At 38.9% G+C, this 18,112-nt stretch overlaps 1 protein-coding gene across 1 annotated transcript in view; it reads right to left on the reverse strand.

Moving 5' to 3' along the window:
- CRACR2A (calcium release activated channel regulator 2A) overlaps positions 1–18,112 on the reverse strand; it is a 62,450-nt gene that overhangs the window by 26,826 nt on the left and 17,512 nt on the right. The window contains exons 3-8 of the mRNA XM_051643388.1: positions 17,740–17,851; positions 10,980–11,148; positions 9,287–9,433; positions 7,105–7,195; positions 4,251–4,346; positions 709–896 (exon numbers count right to left, since the gene is read on the reverse strand). Coding sequence (XP_051499348.1) covers positions 709–896; positions 4,251–4,346; positions 7,105–7,195; positions 9,287–9,433; positions 10,980–11,148; positions 17,740–17,851 — 803 coding nt within the window. The remainder of the gene's footprint in view (positions 1–708; positions 897–4,250; positions 4,347–7,104; positions 7,196–9,286; positions 9,434–10,979; positions 11,149–17,739; positions 17,852–18,112) is intronic.

Consider the following 18,112-nt stretch of genomic DNA (forward strand, 5'->3'; position numbering starts at 1 on the left):
GGCTCAACATGAGTGAGCAGTGTGCTGTAATGGCAAAGAAAGCCAACAGGATGCTGGGCTGAATGAACAAGGGCATCACCAGCAGAGATATCACTCAAAATATTAATTGCAATTATTTCTTCTTGAAATTATTTAATTCAGAGTCAGAATCTGAAATCCAAAGCATTTCAACTGGAGACCCCAAAATGATGGTTCTGGATCATCATAAGGCCTTTTGTGAATTGTGATTCAGCTTGATAAGCTATGCTTTATCTTGGTGGACAGGCTCCTTGGTCAGAAATTATGTAATACACTTACTTCTGATGAAGAAAAGCACATCCTAGTCATGTCATTGCCAGAGTACATTCTAAGAAGCAAGTTTTGGACAGACTTAGCTTCAAAGAGGATGGAGTATCATATGCCACAAGTGTAATTTCTGTAAGGAATCACACTGGTATTTCAAAACTAAAATATACTTTTTAACTAATTAAAATTATTTTTAATTTCAAACACTGAGTTTTTGAAGAAGAAACAAAAGATTCTGTAGAAGCCAGATATGTTACAGAAAATATGCTGAATTACTTTGGTAAAAATGACTTGAACTGACTTGTTTTTGCTGGTTGTTTCTGCTTATGACACAGACTTAAATCACAACACTAAATTCCCTGAGAAGCACGGTCACTGGCACACTAAACAAATGTACTAGAACCACTGCAGCTGGAGACTTACATTTCCTTCTCCTCATGTAGTCTTGATGCCTCCTCCTGAAGCACCTGTAACTGTTGTTGAGCCACGCTTAGTTCATGAGATGTTCTCTCCAAGTCTTTCAGCAGCTCTTGGTTAGTCAGCTTTAGCTTGGTGTTCTCTACTTTCGTTTCTTCTTTGCCACTGAGAAGTTCTGTACATTGCTGCTCTAACTGGGATGGAAGAAAAGAGAACAGAATGTACTATAACTAACTGAGACATCTTGATTTTGAGGCTTTCAATTCAAGTCTTAGAGATTAGTTGAACAGGGAAGCTATTTCTATTAAAGCCGAATAGAACACATAGGGTGCTCTTCCACTATTCTGTGGACAGACACAATTACTTTACACAAAAACAAAGCCATTCCACATTCTACGATTTCATTTCACCCAGTTCAAAACTGTACCAGGATAAACCACCAAAAAAAAAAAAAAGGTATTAAACAAGCAGATTAGCAGCATTTACTAGATACTCAAAACTGCTATTTTAGACCATTTCCCACAATGACAAAGTCTATACAAAGTGATCCAGAGCTCTACTGAAAAAATGCTAGGTTTAAATCTAGTAGTTGACAAGCCTTCCCATCCTCAGTAATACCAACAAGCAATAACCTTTCTCCCATCTTAGCTATATCTGCCATGAAGTGTGAATTAGAGCTTTTTTAATTCCCTTTTACTCTCCAAAGTAAAAACGTTTTGAATGCAACCTCAAGACCCAGGTTCAAAACAAAATGAGAAAATACTTTCAAGCTGGGATTGTGAAAGGTTAGGAACAAGAATATAGTGGGAGCACTTACCTCAACAGCAGCACCAGCTTTAAACATTTGCTGAGCTGTGGCCTCAGCAGGCTCACAGTTCACGCAAAACACTGACTCACAGGGTATCAAACTACTGCTGAGCAATGTTGGTTTACATTGAGAGACCACTTCAGTTTCTGAGTATTGCTTCCTTTCCTCACCAGAATGAAGTTATCTATTCTATACAAAAGGTGCTTCAGGTACTAGAAGACAAGACTTTCTTACACAGAGGACTGGTTTTGGGAGAAGGAAAAAGTGATCACACAAAGATGAACTTTCAAAAAGCTTAAGAGAAATAAATTGAAGGCAGAAATCCCAATTACAGAACACAGCCAGTAGCCCCCCAGTACTGGCTTGCGACATACAGCCATCTGAAAACTGATAGACTGGCCTGGAAATGTACGTGCAAGAGTAACCATTGTTAGCTCCCCAGATCATAGGTGCTGATGTCAGAAATACTTGCTATAAAACCTAGTGCTTACTTTTGTGAGAAAAACAATTATGTTGAAACTATGCTCAATAGCAGATGCTCATAATATTTAAACCCCAAGACACAACAGGAGAAAGGGTTATTTCACAGCAATACAGAGCTCCTTCCATTTCGCTGTATCGCAATCATTTAATTAATGCCAAACACTGCTTTTAAAACACTCATTTAAACAACTCCCAGTACAGTGGAATAACTCATTAGGTGGATGCTGAGCTGGTATAGAATGGCATATAGAGCCTATAGGTCCTAGCTGCTTATTGGATCTGCAGGTTGGCTCACACAGTCAGTAGATGCAAATAGACTGGGAAAGACTCATGGCCCACAGTTATGCTCAGAAAATCTTGGGAGCTGAGAGAATTAACCAATTACCACAGGTTAAGCAGAGACACAGTAGCAAATGGTGTATGTTCACTTTTTTGTGACAAAAATGGGAGGAAAAACTCACAAGTTTAAAATCAAATAAAAAGCTAGGATTGTCCAATATAAACAGCTACTGAGGACAGATATTGCTGTCCCTCAAACATACACACATTAAGCATTCTCCATGCATTCTCTTGTTCTTAGCTCAGCATCCATTTTGTATTTTTTCTCTTTTTTTCCCTATTTATTTCAGGTGCATGTGAAAGAGGAAACATTTATAGTGTTATAAGGCTGGGGATTATTCTGTTCTTTATGCCTTTCTTAACAGTCCAATCACTTGATTTTCATTTTTGAGTGCTTCTGATCTGTGTTTTTATTAATCTCTCACTCAGAACAAGCTCCTTAGTGGTTTTCCATAAAAATAAAATAGGATAGTTTAACTTTTATGGTAGTATTGAGGCCCTGCCCTTTAAAAGCACCATGCTTAAGACTGATGCATATTCATAAGGGAAAGGGGAAATGAGAAAGAAGAGAAATTACCAATAATAGAAAAATAGACATAAATTAGAAAAAAAAAAACAGTATTCACACTAGTTATAAACAATGCAATTAATTGAAAAGGAAAGCATAAAATTAGATAAAAATAATACTAAGAAAAGTAGCACAGATATTGCTTTATATTCTCCAAGATAGGCAATAATAGACAATAGGCAACGTAGACAATAATCATAAGATAAAAGATACATCATAAGATAAAACTTTCTGATACTGCTGCTTGTATTATTTTATTAGACCAGGCTTAAAATTGAGTGTAAGCCTTTAGATAGCTTCTGTGGTTTTTATACCAAATTTAGAACACAGTAGAAGCTACTGGTTGCTAACTAAATTTTAAACATAGTTTTAAAGCAAAAAAACCCTAACTAAACAAAACCCACAACCAAAAAAGAATATTAAAATATATTAATTGCAAAATTATAGATAGTCAATATGGTCAAAAGCCCACATAAAACCACATGTATTCTGATTCACTGTGGTACTTGAACAAAGGTAATTATCATCACGCATTTAATTTCCATTATGTAACAGCCTGTTAGTTCAGTCCTCTATCCTCATCAGATAAACCTGCATAATTATATTAAGTTGGGGGTTTGTTTCCCCTCTTACTCAAATACAATCCTGCAATTCCCATCATCTTGAGCACAACCTGGATTCAATTTTCAGCAGAGGATCTCAAAAAAACACAACTAGAAAACTGCTCTTAGGCTTTTTTTTCCTCTTCCTTTGCTTCCCCTCTTACATCTCTCCTATTTCCAGGACTCGCACTCCCAAGCCCTGCTGCCAGGAAAATAAACTTTACATGTATTTTATCTTCAAATTCTAGAGAGGGACTTGGCTTTCTCAGCATTTTATTTCAGCCCTTTAAATTTCAGTGCTATCCCCCTTCCCTATTTCTAGTCTGTCATGCACTGACCTTGGAGACTCTTTACAGCAAGTTTACACATGCAGAAATACTCTGCTTCCCCAAGCAGGCCATGCTATTTAAGAAACAAAACACATCAGTCTTTAATATGGGAATTTGATAAGCTGTTGCCATGCAAGAAAATCATGTACTCCTATAAAACTCTTATCACAGAAATGTATTTTGCACATCATTGCACAATATTTTTCCTAAGCCCATGTATAGAAGCCCAGCAGTCATGACTCCGCTTTTAAATGCATTGAGGTATCTACAGTATATACAAAAGCAACAGAGGGTCAGAGTTTGGCAGAACCACATCACATCAACTTACATTTTTGGGACCTAAGATGGTACCTGAATAAAATAATATAAACAAACAAAAAATATATTTTTTTTAATCTCTGAAGGATATCAGTTAATACCTTTTTCTGTTTTTGAAGCAATTGTTCCAGTTCTTGTTCTTTTGACAGGAGCTTGCACTCCAGCTCTTTACTGTAGGACTGAAATCTCTCTGTGTCCTGCAAAATTCAAAGAGTAAATGGATTAACAGAACAGCACAATTCCTCAGCAGGAGGAGACATAAAGAATCAGGCATGAAAATAATAGGCAAGCAACTGATAGAATTCAATTTAGTGATGGTATAACTCATGAATCTAGATTCTGAGCTTCTGTAAATAGGTGTAGTCCAGCAACTTCAATGACTAAGGTTGCTATAGGATGTGCTGATTGCACATGAGTAGGCATCAAGTCTACAAAGTGGAGGCAGAAGTCTTCTATCTTAGGCACAAGCCTTAGGAACTTAGCCAACCTAAATCAACGATGCTAGAATGTATCCTTCATTTCTACCTACACATACCCTAATCCTCTCCCACACTAGCATTCATGCCTATCTGTTGCAGCAGTGAGCTGTTTCAGAGAGCTAAGCAAGCAGAAGAAAACTATCCAAGAAGTGAATAGGTTTCTGTACATTCAGTTTCCCAAACAATACAATTGCTAGCACAGAAAAGTGTTGAGAATGCACTGACAGAAGCAACCTGGCCACATTTAAATTATTATGGAGTCATATAGTAACTAACATAAAAGATATCAAGATTGACATGGGAGATACAGACTACTGACACACTGCACAGCAAGTCAGGTTAAAGAAACAATACCTGCTACCTTTAAAATCCTTCAGTAACAACAGTTGTTCACAGATGTTCTACTGGTATAAAAAAGTGATCTGGTCTTCCAGCTCTTAGCAGTTATGTCAATCTATCCATGATCTAAGTACCCTGGAATTCCCAGTTGTATTTGGGATTACTCAGTCAGACAGTCCTCAGCTGAAACAAATTATAAGGCCACCCTTTAGTAAAATCGAGCTCCAGCAGTTCACATCAGCTGAGAATCTGTCCTATTCCTCCACAACAAGATTCAACTTTCTAAGGTCCCCAGGAAAATGCCTCTAAGCAAAAATTAAAAATCCCTCAATATAGAGTATATCCTACATGCTTTTCCCCTTCAGCAGTACATGTAATGGAGTAAACAAATGCATGTTAAATGACTTCTTACATGGAAGACTATATATGCAGTTGAAAATGACAGAATACAACTTTGTTGTACAACTTTCAGTCATCAGCATATTAAGTATTGTATATAGCTGCAATTTGTACTTATTTGTGCCTTACTAACTTCTTTAAATGTATTCTCCAAGAGCTGCTCTTCATTCAAGCCATAATAGTTCCCCTTTTATATGGCATCAAGGCATCTCTCCAGGCTATAAAGACTTTGTGAGACTTTGCATTAGAGAAAGAATTTAATGGTCAGATCTCCCCAAAATCCCAAATTAGTCATGCTAAGAAAAGACACTTATTGAGCATCTGACAACCATTAGTATGAATGCTGAATAAACTGTAAATAGCTTCAGTTGGAAGTTTTTATGAAAAAGTTTGAAATAAATGTCTTTACCTCAAATATACAATTAATTAGGAGATCCAACAATCACTGCTTATGGAAAAGTCTTTGTTGTTCTAGGATTTTCAAAACAACTTCACTAGTGGGCTATTAAGAGCATATAAACCACTTCTTTCACAACAACTGCTCTCAGGAAAGTTGCAAATACTTAATCTTCAGCTGATGCACAAACTTTATATAAAGGGTTCATCTTTTCAATCTCCTCCCAGCTTGGAATAGAAAAAAATGTATGAACAAAATGTATGGCCTTATGAGGCCAGTGAAAAGACTGATTCCCTAGACAGCTGATTAAGGCTCTTTTGGCTCTAACACACTTCATGTTAGGAAACAAAAAATACTTTATTTATTTGGATCACAAAGGGATTTTTTATATATCATATTTGATTGAGAATGGAGGCAATAACTGATGCATATCCAGTAGTTTTGGCAACATTTTTTGTACTGTGTGTTGTTTGAAACCATATATTGTTTTAATTTATATGACGGCTTTCAAGGCAACAAAAAGCATGAGCTAGGAGCTCATGACTGGTGGTCTCAAGCCACCTGGAGAAGCTGTGAAATCTCCATCATTTGCATACTCAAAACTTAAGTGGGCAAGTGCCTGAGCAATCTGATCTCATTTAAAAGTTACGAGCAGCATAGGTGCCTTCCCACCTAAATGATTACTCTTTCCTGGAGCATACCAGGAGTTCTTGCTAGTGTTCATGTTTTAGGATTAAACAGGAGAGGAAAATCTAAAGAACAAACTGTAAAAGCAGTAGAGAAGATTTAAAGGAGACTTTGTAAGATAAGGGAATTCACTGACAGGTGTTCTGGAAGCACCATGACACTGAAAAAAAGCATCTGACCTATGTGTTTATTTTGCAAATAGCCATGGTGGTTTCAGAAACTAGCATCGCTTGCTTTATCTGTTGTTGCTTTTCAGTGAAAACTTACCCCCTCCTCAGCTGCAGAACTCTAACAGCATTAGTGCTCCTCAGAACCACTTCAAGGAGCATTTTTCCTAATTGTAAACAGAAGTTACACCTATAGCAGCATTGATGATACAATTGAGGCTATAGTTCAGTTGACTTCCAAAATAATGCCACCTGCTACTGTATGCCAACCACTCAGCACAGGACATCAATGCTCCTCTCATCCAATAAGCCACTTAGTTTGAAGCTGTAAAGCTTGGGTCAGTACAAAAGTAGCAGTGAGGCAAACGATGTTTTTTCTTATTCTGTTGTGAAACACATTTTGTGGGTTTTCCTTTCATACTCAGAATGAAAAATAAAGCCACCGAAACTGGGAAGAGAAACCATGACTACAATAACAGATACTCACTTTCAAGAGAAACTGCTCTTTCTCCTTTTTGATTTGCTGTTCCATTTCCTCATAGAGATGTTGAATTTCTTCATCATAAGCAGCAATTTTTCTAATAAGAGAGAAAAGTATATTGAGTGGGCCTGTGTAGCATTACTTCAAGTCATGGCTCACATTGCAAGCTAAGCCCTACATTTCCGCCTTAACACAAGATTCCAGAGAATGTTGTAGGGTTCAGAAATAAAGAATTTTTGTGCAGAAAAGGTCATAGATTACTTTCTTTTTTTCTTTTCCTTTTTTTTTTTTTTTTTTTAATGGAAGGAAAGCTTCAACAGCTCAAAGGCTAATAAAGCTGCACAGCTAATGTTTCCATATAAAGCAGCTGTTTTAATGACTGCTAAATCTTACATTTAAGGAACACACCTGCCCAGTGACAATCCTAAGAATACCAGAGCCTGAGTTTTCCAGTTAAAGTATTTTCATTGCAACTTCAATTTTTTTAACTCTGGGATTGCATTATTCACCTCATTCAAGAGCACTGAATGAGGTGCTTTTGTCATGTCAAAGGTGCTTTAGCTAGAACACACTTCTTGAAAGGCCTTCTTGAATGCTATCATGTCTCTTTAACAGCTTTGCTGAAACAAATTTGAAAAGCCCAGCTGACGAACAGGAAAAAATACACTGTGTACAAGTGTGTCCAAATGTAGGAAAACAGAAGGACTTACAAAGCTCACTTTTCCCTGTAGAAAACTTCAATTAATATTACTGCATTTTGATACATGAAAGATTACATTGAGCAGGTGCTTTAGTTTAGGTATAAAAAAATTAACTGTTGAAAGGGAACAAGACAGGTGCTTTGTTTTGCTTCTTTTCCCTTCCCTTCTTTTCCCTTCTCTTCCTTTCTCTTCCCCTTTCTTCTCTCCTCTCCTCTCCTCTCCTCTCCTCTCCTCTTTCCTCTCTAGAGACAGAAAAGCAAAAATCCCTCTGCATCTAGCTCATCTACAGACATCCTAGAAAGATTTTGAATAGAGATTAATAAACTCTTTATACGACACTACTGTATATTCCTCCATGTGTTACAGTTAAATAAAGTACAAATATATATATAAAGTACATTATCTCCTAGGGTATTCACACCAATAAGAGCAAGACAATGATTATACACTAGAAAAAAAAAAAAAGCCATTAATTTTGTAATCTGGGTGTCTACCATATTTTTTTTATACTTAATGCTCTACATGTTCTATGTTTCCACTTTATAGAACATAGAGCCCAGCCACAGCTAGGCCTGAAATGTAGGCAAAATAAGAATAAATAGATAAACAAAAGAGTTTGCTTGGTGAGAAGAGAGCTTTCTTGGCTTCTTCCACTGTTTTCCTTTTATTCTCCAATGAAAGATTTTGAAGATACGGCTAAATAGTTAAATGACAGCAGCCAGTCCACTTTATTCTATAAAAGCCTGGTCCCATCTTTGATCAGGGACTCCCTTTTCTGCTTTTTCAGAAGGCTGCTGGACTTTCTCCTCTCCAGCGGGGATGCCTGCCAGAGATCAATTCTCCAGAATTAAGGACTGGGACAAACGGACATCCAGCTGCAGCCAGGTGAGACTGAGAGACATTAACTTGTATATTTGGGTTTATATGTGTTTTATACATTTGTTTATATATATACACATTATATATATGTTTTTATATATGAAACCAATATATATTGTTTGTTATATTCATATGTTTGTTTTATATATATTTGTTAACTTACACTTTCACTGGTATCAGTGCTTTGTGCTGCTTTAAGATGTTAAAGCTCTCATTATTCTGGCCAATTATCTAGATTTATAGCTTTTCTGTGCACAATATTTGCAAAGCACAAAGACAATCTACCAGATTTAGTGGTAAATCTGACTGTCCTCTGGAATAAAACTGATTAACTAGAAGTTAATTGCTTAATATTGACTTAAAACTGCAATGCAATAATGGGCATCTGCAAATGAATTTCAGTCAACAAAATCTGTTAACTCAAAGAGAAAAGCTAATTTAAGATAGTTCTGCATTATAAATAATTTTACTGGTACTTTTCATGACTAATACAATTTTACATTACAGGAACACTTGTGGTTATAGTTTCTCAAGAAATACCTTGCTTATTTCCAATGTGCAGATGGTAGGTAAGATACACAAACAGTCCAATAACCAGAAGTACTAACTTTTTTAGAGCGCATTCCAACTCGTTCTTTTCATTATCTGCTTCTTGGAGCTGGGAAAAAATTCTGACCAGAAACTCTTCAAAATTGGAAAGTAAATGAGGTTCATCTTTTCTCAGCTGCAACCAAAGTTGTTTCACATCACTCTCACTGAAATAAGAGATCATAAAGGATTCATTAAGGTATTTCTCAGGCTGCAATAAATGTTCACAGCACCCTAGCAGATGAAAGCTTTAGGGCATCACTCCTCAGAACACAAGGCTTATTAAAAACACAGGCTACTTAGGCAGTGCCACATTTGAAAAGGGTGGGTGGGAAGTGATGGAAATTGTACTTATTAAAAAAAAAAAGGCATTGCAAAGTTTGGCTATGCATGACTGCAGAGAATCACAGGAACTGCTAGTTTAGTGAGTGCCTTGCCAGGCACTTCATCTGAAAAAGATTGGATAAGACAGAAGAGAGAGGAGATACACTGTAGCATTCTGTCACTTCTATTAGAAGTAAAGAAGTTCCTATGAATCCAGTGGGCAGGGCGCAACAGGAAAAATAATTAAAAATACTTCCTCATGAGAAATGAATGAGACTCAATCGCCTAAGCTACACAGAGAAGTTAACAAATTACATTTGTACTGTCTTCTTTCATTTTCAATCCATCTTAATTCTACATTGAGATTGCTACAAAAATCAGAACATGACATCTGGAAAAATTTGATGTAAAGATTTACCAAGATAATGGGGCTTTTTTTTCCAAATCTGCTCAGCTGTTACTGGAAAAAACATGTTCTACTCTGACTGATAATGGTTTTTTTTAGTACTTTCCCAAAATTCTGCTGAATAACTTCTTTTGTTTGTCTCTTCGTGACTCACTCTCTTCCATGCACATTGTAAGCTTGAATCTAGGCAGTAAAGAGTGCTGTATTTAAAGGACAAGTGAGGATAAGGATAGAAAGAGTGGGTGATAAAAATCTGTTCATAATGAAAGCCTTTCAGGATGACTGGCAAACAACTCTTCCCTCTAACAGGCAATCAGGTGAAGAGAAGCACTGAAGAGCACTTTAATTTCATGGTAAGAATCACTGATGCTTTTCTTGAACACTCCTACGGTGTCTCCAGATTCTCTCCCATTTTTCCCCATGCTTTTTTTGAGCTATAGTATTCATTGTGATTGACCAATGAATGTCAGGCCAACACACAAGAAGCTCTTAAAGAAGTTTTTGAATTCTGTGTTTCAAGTGAGTCATCTTGGTCCTGGAAGAGGTAGTGTTACCAATCACACCATGAAATCATGCATGGAGGGGAGAAAAAGCAGAAGAAGGGGAGAAAACATTATGTTTAACTGGTGCACTTTAAACACAGCCCTTGCTAAAAAAGCAGCCATCATGCATTGTTTGATTGAAAAATCAGTGGCATGTGTGGATTACATGCTAGATATTATCTATGTTCAAAACCCATGGTACATCGATGGGTTAATGGTATAGTTTTCATACGACACAAACACACATTTCACGTGCCTGCAGTACAATAGCATGGTGGAATTGCATTTTGCCATCTCTGACAACCAAGAAAAGTAATTTTTAAAGAATCCCTGTGTGAGCAGACTCAGTTCTCATAATTCATCTTGGATTCCATTAAAACCAAACCCAGAGCTGAATCATAAAAGGCCATACATTCTGTTATTATTGCTGTGAAAACTCACTCATCCAAAACCTTTTTAGTCCCAAGCCGATCCATCAGATTTGAGAACTGGAATTCTTCATCCTCATCATCACTCATAGTCTGTTTGCACTTCACTGGGCAGGCTGTTTCACTTTCCGATTGCTGCATCATCTCATTATTCAAAGCCATCTGCCCCAAAAGAAACTGGCCTAAGAATTAGAAATTACTCACATTAGCATTTCAGAACTTACTATAAGAAGCAATGCCATTGAAGATTAACTTACTGAAGATCAAATTTCACAGTAAATATAATGTGTGAGGGAAACACACTTGTTTACAAGAAAAGGGAATATAATGAAACAACAAAAGGACTTGGCATGGCAAGAAGTCCCTGAATTCTATGCCCGACTTGGTCCCCAGTTTAATGTCTAACTTTCAGTAAATCACTCAACTAAAAATTCACAAACATATCGAAAAAATTCAGACTTCCATAAGCAAAAGACATAAACTGCAGCAGCAAGCACTTTCAAAATGTCATGACCTTATTTCCTAATACGCTTAAATACAAGTCAGGAATCTAAAATAACCACAGCATTGCTACCGATAAAATGCACCTCCCATTTTAACATTCTTTTTAGTGCATGACCAAAGGCACACCTCAAATTCCTGTATAAACTGCATATACAAAGCTAGATTTTATTAACACTTCCCTCCATCTGGCTCACATGCATTTTAGTCTCTCTGAACTTGACTCCTGTATCAGTTTCTTCCATCTATTTGGAATATTTCTATTAATAACATAAAGATTGGATACTGGAGATGTGGTGGGATGGTTTATAGGACTGAAGTGTTGCAGTGGAGGGACACAGGCTTTAGGAAGGATAGGAAGGGAAGACATGGAAGGGGAGCTGGTCTTTACATAAGTAATAGCTGGAACGCATGGAGCTCTGTGTGGGGACAGAAGAGGAGCTGATGGAGAGTTTATGACTTAGGATTAAAGAGAGAACAGGCAAATGGAACAGTATAGTGGGTATCTGCTATAGGTCACCCAATCAAGGAGAACAAGTGGATGAGGCCTTCTACAGACAGGTATGAACAGCCTCAAGTTCACAGGCCCTAGTCCTCATTGAGGACTTCAATCGCTTTGTTATCTGTTGGAGAGACAATGCAGCAGGACACAAGCAAACCAGGAGGCTCCTGGAGTCCATTGGTAATTTATTCCTCTAAGTGATAGAATAGCCAACAAGGAGAGGTGCTCTGCTGGACCTCATACCTGCCAACAAGGAAGATCATGTTTGGGATGTGAAAGTCAAAAGAAAGCCTTGGCTGCAGTGACCATGAGATGGTGCAGTTCAGTATCTGGAGGCCTGGGAGGAGGGTGAAAAGCTAGGTCAGAACCCTGGACTTCAAAGGAGTAGACCTTGGCCTCTTCAAATATTTGCTTGGAAGAGTCCCTTGGAATAAGGTCCCAGAAGGAACAGAGGCCCAGAAAAGCAGGTCATATTCAAGGATCACACCTCCTCCATGCTCAGGAGAGCTCCATCCTAGTGAATAAGAAGCCAGGAAAAAGTGTCAGGAGGCCTGCATGGATGAACAAGGAGGTCATGGCCAAAGTCAAATGCAAAAAAAAAGGCAGGGCATAAGTACATAGGAGACAAAAGAAAGACTGGGGAAAATGTGTCCCTCAACAAGATGGGGGGCTTCATTACACAGGACATGGAAAAGGTGGAAGTATTGAATGCCTTCTTGCCTCAGTCTTCACTAGCAAGACTAGTCCTCAGGAATTCTAGGTCCCAGAGATCAGCGAGAAAGGTTAGAGCAAGGAAGTTATAGACTTAGTGGAAGACGATCAACCAGGACAGGGAATACTTAAGTAAACCAGGTACATGTAAATGAGCCCTGATGCGATGTACCCAGCAGTGCTGAGGGACCTGGCAGATCTCACTTTGAGGCCACTCTTGATAATCTTAGATTGATCACTGGGAGAAGTGCCAGAAAACTGGAGGAAAGCAAATGTCACCTTGATCTTCAAGAAGGGCAACAAAGAGGACCAAGGGAACCACAGGCTAGTCAGCCTAACTGTGATCCCTGGGAAGGTGATGGAGCACCTAATCCTGGAAACCATTTCCAGACACATTAAGGATGAGAAAATAATGAGGAGTAGAAAGCATGGATTCACCAAGGGGAAGTCATGCTTGACACCTTCCTGTGTAATCTACTGTAGGTGATCCTGCTGTAGCAGAGGGGTTAGACTAGATGATTTTCAGAGGTCCCTTCCAACTCTGATGACTCTATGACCAAATTAATAAACTTCTACAATGGACCGACTGACTGAGTAGATGAGGGGAGAGCAGTGGATATTTTTGACCTACAATTCAGTAAGACCTCCAACAAGATCCTTATAGAGAAGCTGTTGGTGTACAGGGTGTATGAGCATTCAGCGAGGTGAATGGAAGAGAGGCTGAATTGCTGGCCACAGAGTGCGGTGACCAGTGGTCAAAAGTCTAGTTGGAGGCCAGACTAGCATGTACCTCAGGGATCAATACCCATCCAGTCCAGTTTAACATCTTCATTAATGACCTGGATGATGGGGCAGAGTGCACCCTCTGCAAGTTTAAAAATCACACCAAACTAGGAACAGTGGCTGACACACCAGAGCATTATGTGGCTATCCAGAGGGTTCGTGATGGTATGGAGAAATGGGCTGACAGGAACCCCATGAAGTTCAACAAGGGGAATTATGAAGTCCTGCACCCGAGGAGAACAACACTATGCACCAATACGTGCTAAGGACTACCCAGCTGGAAAGCAGCTTGGCAAAAAAGGACACAGGTATCCTGGTGGCCCAGGCTGTTCAGGTGTAATGCATCTTTACTGCAAAGAAGGCTAACAGTATCCTCAGGTGCATTAGACAGAGTATTGGCAGCAGGATGATGAAAGTGATCCTTGCCCTTTATTTAACACTGGGGAGGCTACACATGGAGTTCTGTGTACATACTGAAGAGAGTCTAACAAAGGCCCACAAAGATGATTAAGGGACTGGAGCATGTCTCATGTGAGGAAAGGTTGAGAGAGCTAGGAATGTTTAGCCTAGAAAAGAGAAGGCTCAGGAGTATAATCAATACCCAAAGGAGAAGTGCAAAGTGGAGAGAGCCAGGCTTTTTTTATGTGGAAACCCTTTTTTACTGTGAGGGTAACCAAGCACTGGAACAGGTTGTCCAGGGAGGCTGCAGTTGACATCCTTGGAGATATTCAAAAGCTGTCTGGACATAGCCCGAGGCTACTGCCTTGAGGTGGTCCTGCTTGAGCAGGGGGGTTGGATCAGATGACCTCCAGAGGTCACTTCCAACCTTAACCATTCTGTGATACTGTGATTCAGATATTCCTGGCTGTTGACGCCACATCATGGTCATAAGAAACCTTCATTACTTTCTCAACAATTTTTCACTAGCCAACAACATATAATTGTACCTTGGTTTTGCTCTAGGAACTGCTAAGAACACTATAGAATAATTGTTCATAAGAAATAAACATGGATTGACAAAAGGGTTATTTCAGTTTAAGTTGAACATGAGGCTAAGCAAGAATAGTTATTACTGAAGTCAATTGATCTGAAGGGTTCAAGTAAATTAAAAAAGGTGAAGATGGAAATTATCTTAAATTGCAGATAAAAAGTGTGTGTGTATATATATAGACAAGACGGCCAAAACCACTGAGACTTGCAAAGAATACTAAACCAAAGAGATACAGGCTTTTTAAGCTACATCCATAAAAAGAAAGGAATTAAGAAGTACAGTAGTTGTACAGTGAGAATGCTGAAGTGAAATTGCCACATGAATGATTAAGGCACTTGTGCTTAATCGGGGAAGACCAGATACATCCCCTCAAATTCTAAATGTTCTAGCTATTTTATTTGAACATCTCTAAGTTAGAAGTTTTAAGGCATCTAGGCAAAACAGACATTGTGATTTTCTGCAGAGGACCTTTGGTTGTATTTTCAATTTCAATACAGAAGTTACCACAGACCCAAGGAAAGAGAAATATTGGTTTGGTTTTATTGTTTTATCAACACTGTCTTGCATTCTTCTCCTAGCACCCAGCAAAGCACAACATAACAACTCAGACAACAGAGTATGTTGCAAAGAGAGGTTACAGCAAATTTCAGATTTTCCCCCATTTAGAAATATGAATGGGAATCTACCATACCAATTAGTGCAGTACAAGTTTTATCCAGACACTACTCTGCTTTCTCCATTTTCTAAAGTAGCTTTATGTAGTACAGCTTCTGCTTTTACTAGGAATGCCAACATCATCACCTAGCCAAATGTAAAACTGGCTCATCTGGATCCTGACAGAAAGTATCTGTCAGTCCTGGCAGGTTAAAATGTAGCATGCTAAACGGTGTGCATCCTTATGTTTTATATGAATCCTACACACAGGTGCTGTTGAACACAGTGCCTTGTCTGTGGCAACCTGCGTAGTCTCCTGTGGCTTGTGTCCTTTCTGTGTCTGTGTATGTGCATGTGTGGGTGTCTCTGGAATATACATTTAATTTCACTACCAGTTGAACTTGCTAACAGGAAAGCAGCTGCCACATCCATCTAGGACTCTGGACTGGGCTCCAGCAGCTGGACAGGAGGAATGCCAAGGCTCTGGATCTGTTGGAGATGGCAGCCATTTATAACCCCCCTTAAAAGAAAATTTTGATTTTGCATGAACCACCTTTGAAAATTATTTTCCTTTAACTAAGAAATAGGCATCATTTACTTATGAAAAGCCCCCCAGTACCGGCTTGCGACAGCAGGAATACATTATTTAATTTTAAAATAATGGTAATTTGCAGATTAAAGCATACTCTTTATTAAGATACTGTCCCACATGACATCCTGGTCTCCAAACAGATAAGATATGGATTTGACAGATGGACCACTCGGTGGATAAGTTATTGGCTGGATGGCCACACTCAGAGAGTTGTGGTCAATGGTTCAGTGTCTAAGTGAAGGCAAATGACAAGCAGTGCTCCTCAGGGGTCAGTACTGGGACCAGTGCTGTTTAACATCTTTATTGGAGACATGGACAGTGGGATTAAGTGTATCCTCAACAAGTTTGCTGACAATACCAAGCTGTGTGGTGTGGTTGACACTCTAGAGGGAAGGTATGCCATTCACAAAGACCTTGACAGGCTGGAGAGGTGGGCTAGTGCCAACCACATGAAGTTCAACAAGGCCAAGTGCAAGGCCCTGCACCTGGGTTGGCATAATACCAGGCACAAATACAGGCTGGGGGCAGAGTTGATAAGAGAGCAGCTCTGAGGAGAAGAAATTGGAGGTGGCAGGAGATGAGAAGCTCGACATGAGCCGCCAATGTGCGCTCACAGCCCAGAAGGCCAACACCAGCCTGGGCTGCAACAAAAGAAGTGTGGGCAGCAGGGCCAGGGGGGTGGTTCTGCCTCTCTGCTCTGCTCTGGTGAGGCTAGACCTGAAGTACTGTGTACAGCTCTGGAGCCCTCAGCACAGGAAAGACATGGAGCTGTTGGAGAGGGTCCTGAGAAGGGCCACAAAGATGATCAAAGGGCTGGAGCACCTCTGCTACAAAGAGGTAGCTGAAAGAGTTGGGGCTATTTAGTCTGCAGAAGCAAAGGCTTCGGGGAGACCTTACAGCAGTCTTCCAGTACCTGAAGGAGGCCTACAGGAAAGGTGGGGAGAAACTTTTCACCAGAGAGGGCAGTGATAAGACAAGTGGTAATGTTTTTAAACTGAAAGAGGGTAGACTTAGGTTAGATATTAGGAATATACTATTCACCATGAGGGTAGTAAGGCACTGGGAGGATGTGGATGCCCCCTCCTTGAAGGTGCTCAAGGCTAGGTTGGATGAAACTTTGTGCAGCCTGATCTAGTGTGAGGTGTTCCTGCTCATAGCAGGGAGGTTGGATTCTGATGATTTTTAAGTTCCCTTCCAATCTTAACCATTCTATGATTCTATAATTCTGTACTTGATCTATATCTAAAATGGGAGATTTAAAGTTACAATTCACATATAGAAGAGATTCTTCTATGTGTGAAGAAGTGCTTAAACTTGATGCTTATAGTGACAGAGTTAAATTTAAGTACAAAATGAATCCTTGCAAGCAACGAAAGACAGTCTCACTGACATCTTATTTGGAATGTCACAGTTGGGGTATAAAAAACCCTTTCACTAACACAGAGAACATGCCAGGAAGAGTGCTGCTGCAAAGCAGGCAGTTACAAAGAACTTATCATTTGCCATGAAGGGTTAAAATTAATTGCCACATCCTGTTTTCTTTAGAAATAAAGTAACATCCCTTGGATAATTAATTTGTTGTAGAAAGCATTCCCCCAACATTAAGGACAGTAGTATTAACACATGTTCAACATTGTCTAACACTAATCTCAGAGGTAATCTTAATTACCTCTCATGTCTAATTGACCTGATATTAAATAAAACACAAGATTTTTTTTTCCCCAAGGGAAATTTTCCAAAATTTCCAAATTTGTTGATAGATCTACACCACCATAGACCTACTCCAAATAGGTGTAATTCAGATGGTTATACTGTATGTCTCATATTTTGCTACAGCTTGTCATCTTACACAAGAAAGACCCTGGAACCCTCAATCTATTTATAGACATAATTTGGATATTTCTTCATCTGTTAGGGAACAGTCTGGCTCCCTGTGAGTATTATTAAGTGCACTGTTCAGATAAAATGCTTCTTTACTGATGTGAAGTGTGTAGAATAAGAATAAAGCTCTATACAGAAGACATGATTTTCAAACTCACTGAATCCTGTGGTGAACTCCTTTGGGGTAAGTGAGCCATTGCCATCAGCATCCAATGTAACAAAAACTTTTTCAAGCTCTTCCAGGCTAAGGGGTAACTCAGGATATAGTCTCTGAAATGACAAGACATGCAGTACCCATGATGAGAGGAAGACTAGATTCTACAGAAAATCTATAATACAGAATAATAGTTCCTTTTGTTTCCCAGAGTGAAAATTCAAATACATCACAGAGTAAAAAAACCATAAACTGAGGGAGATTTGCATTTATGACTTCATTATTGGTCTTTATGAATCCTTTACAACAAAGCAGTGAGAACAATCTCCTTGTCCATGAGGAAGAGGCAGAATATGAGGTAGCGTCTCAGCATTCTG

Source organism: Apus apus, chromosome 1 (genome assembly GCF_020740795.1).
Source record: "Apus apus isolate bApuApu2 chromosome 1, bApuApu2.pri.cur, whole genome shotgun sequence".
NCBI classification, from domain to species: Eukaryota; Metazoa; Chordata; class Aves; order Apodiformes; family Apodidae; genus Apus; species Apus apus.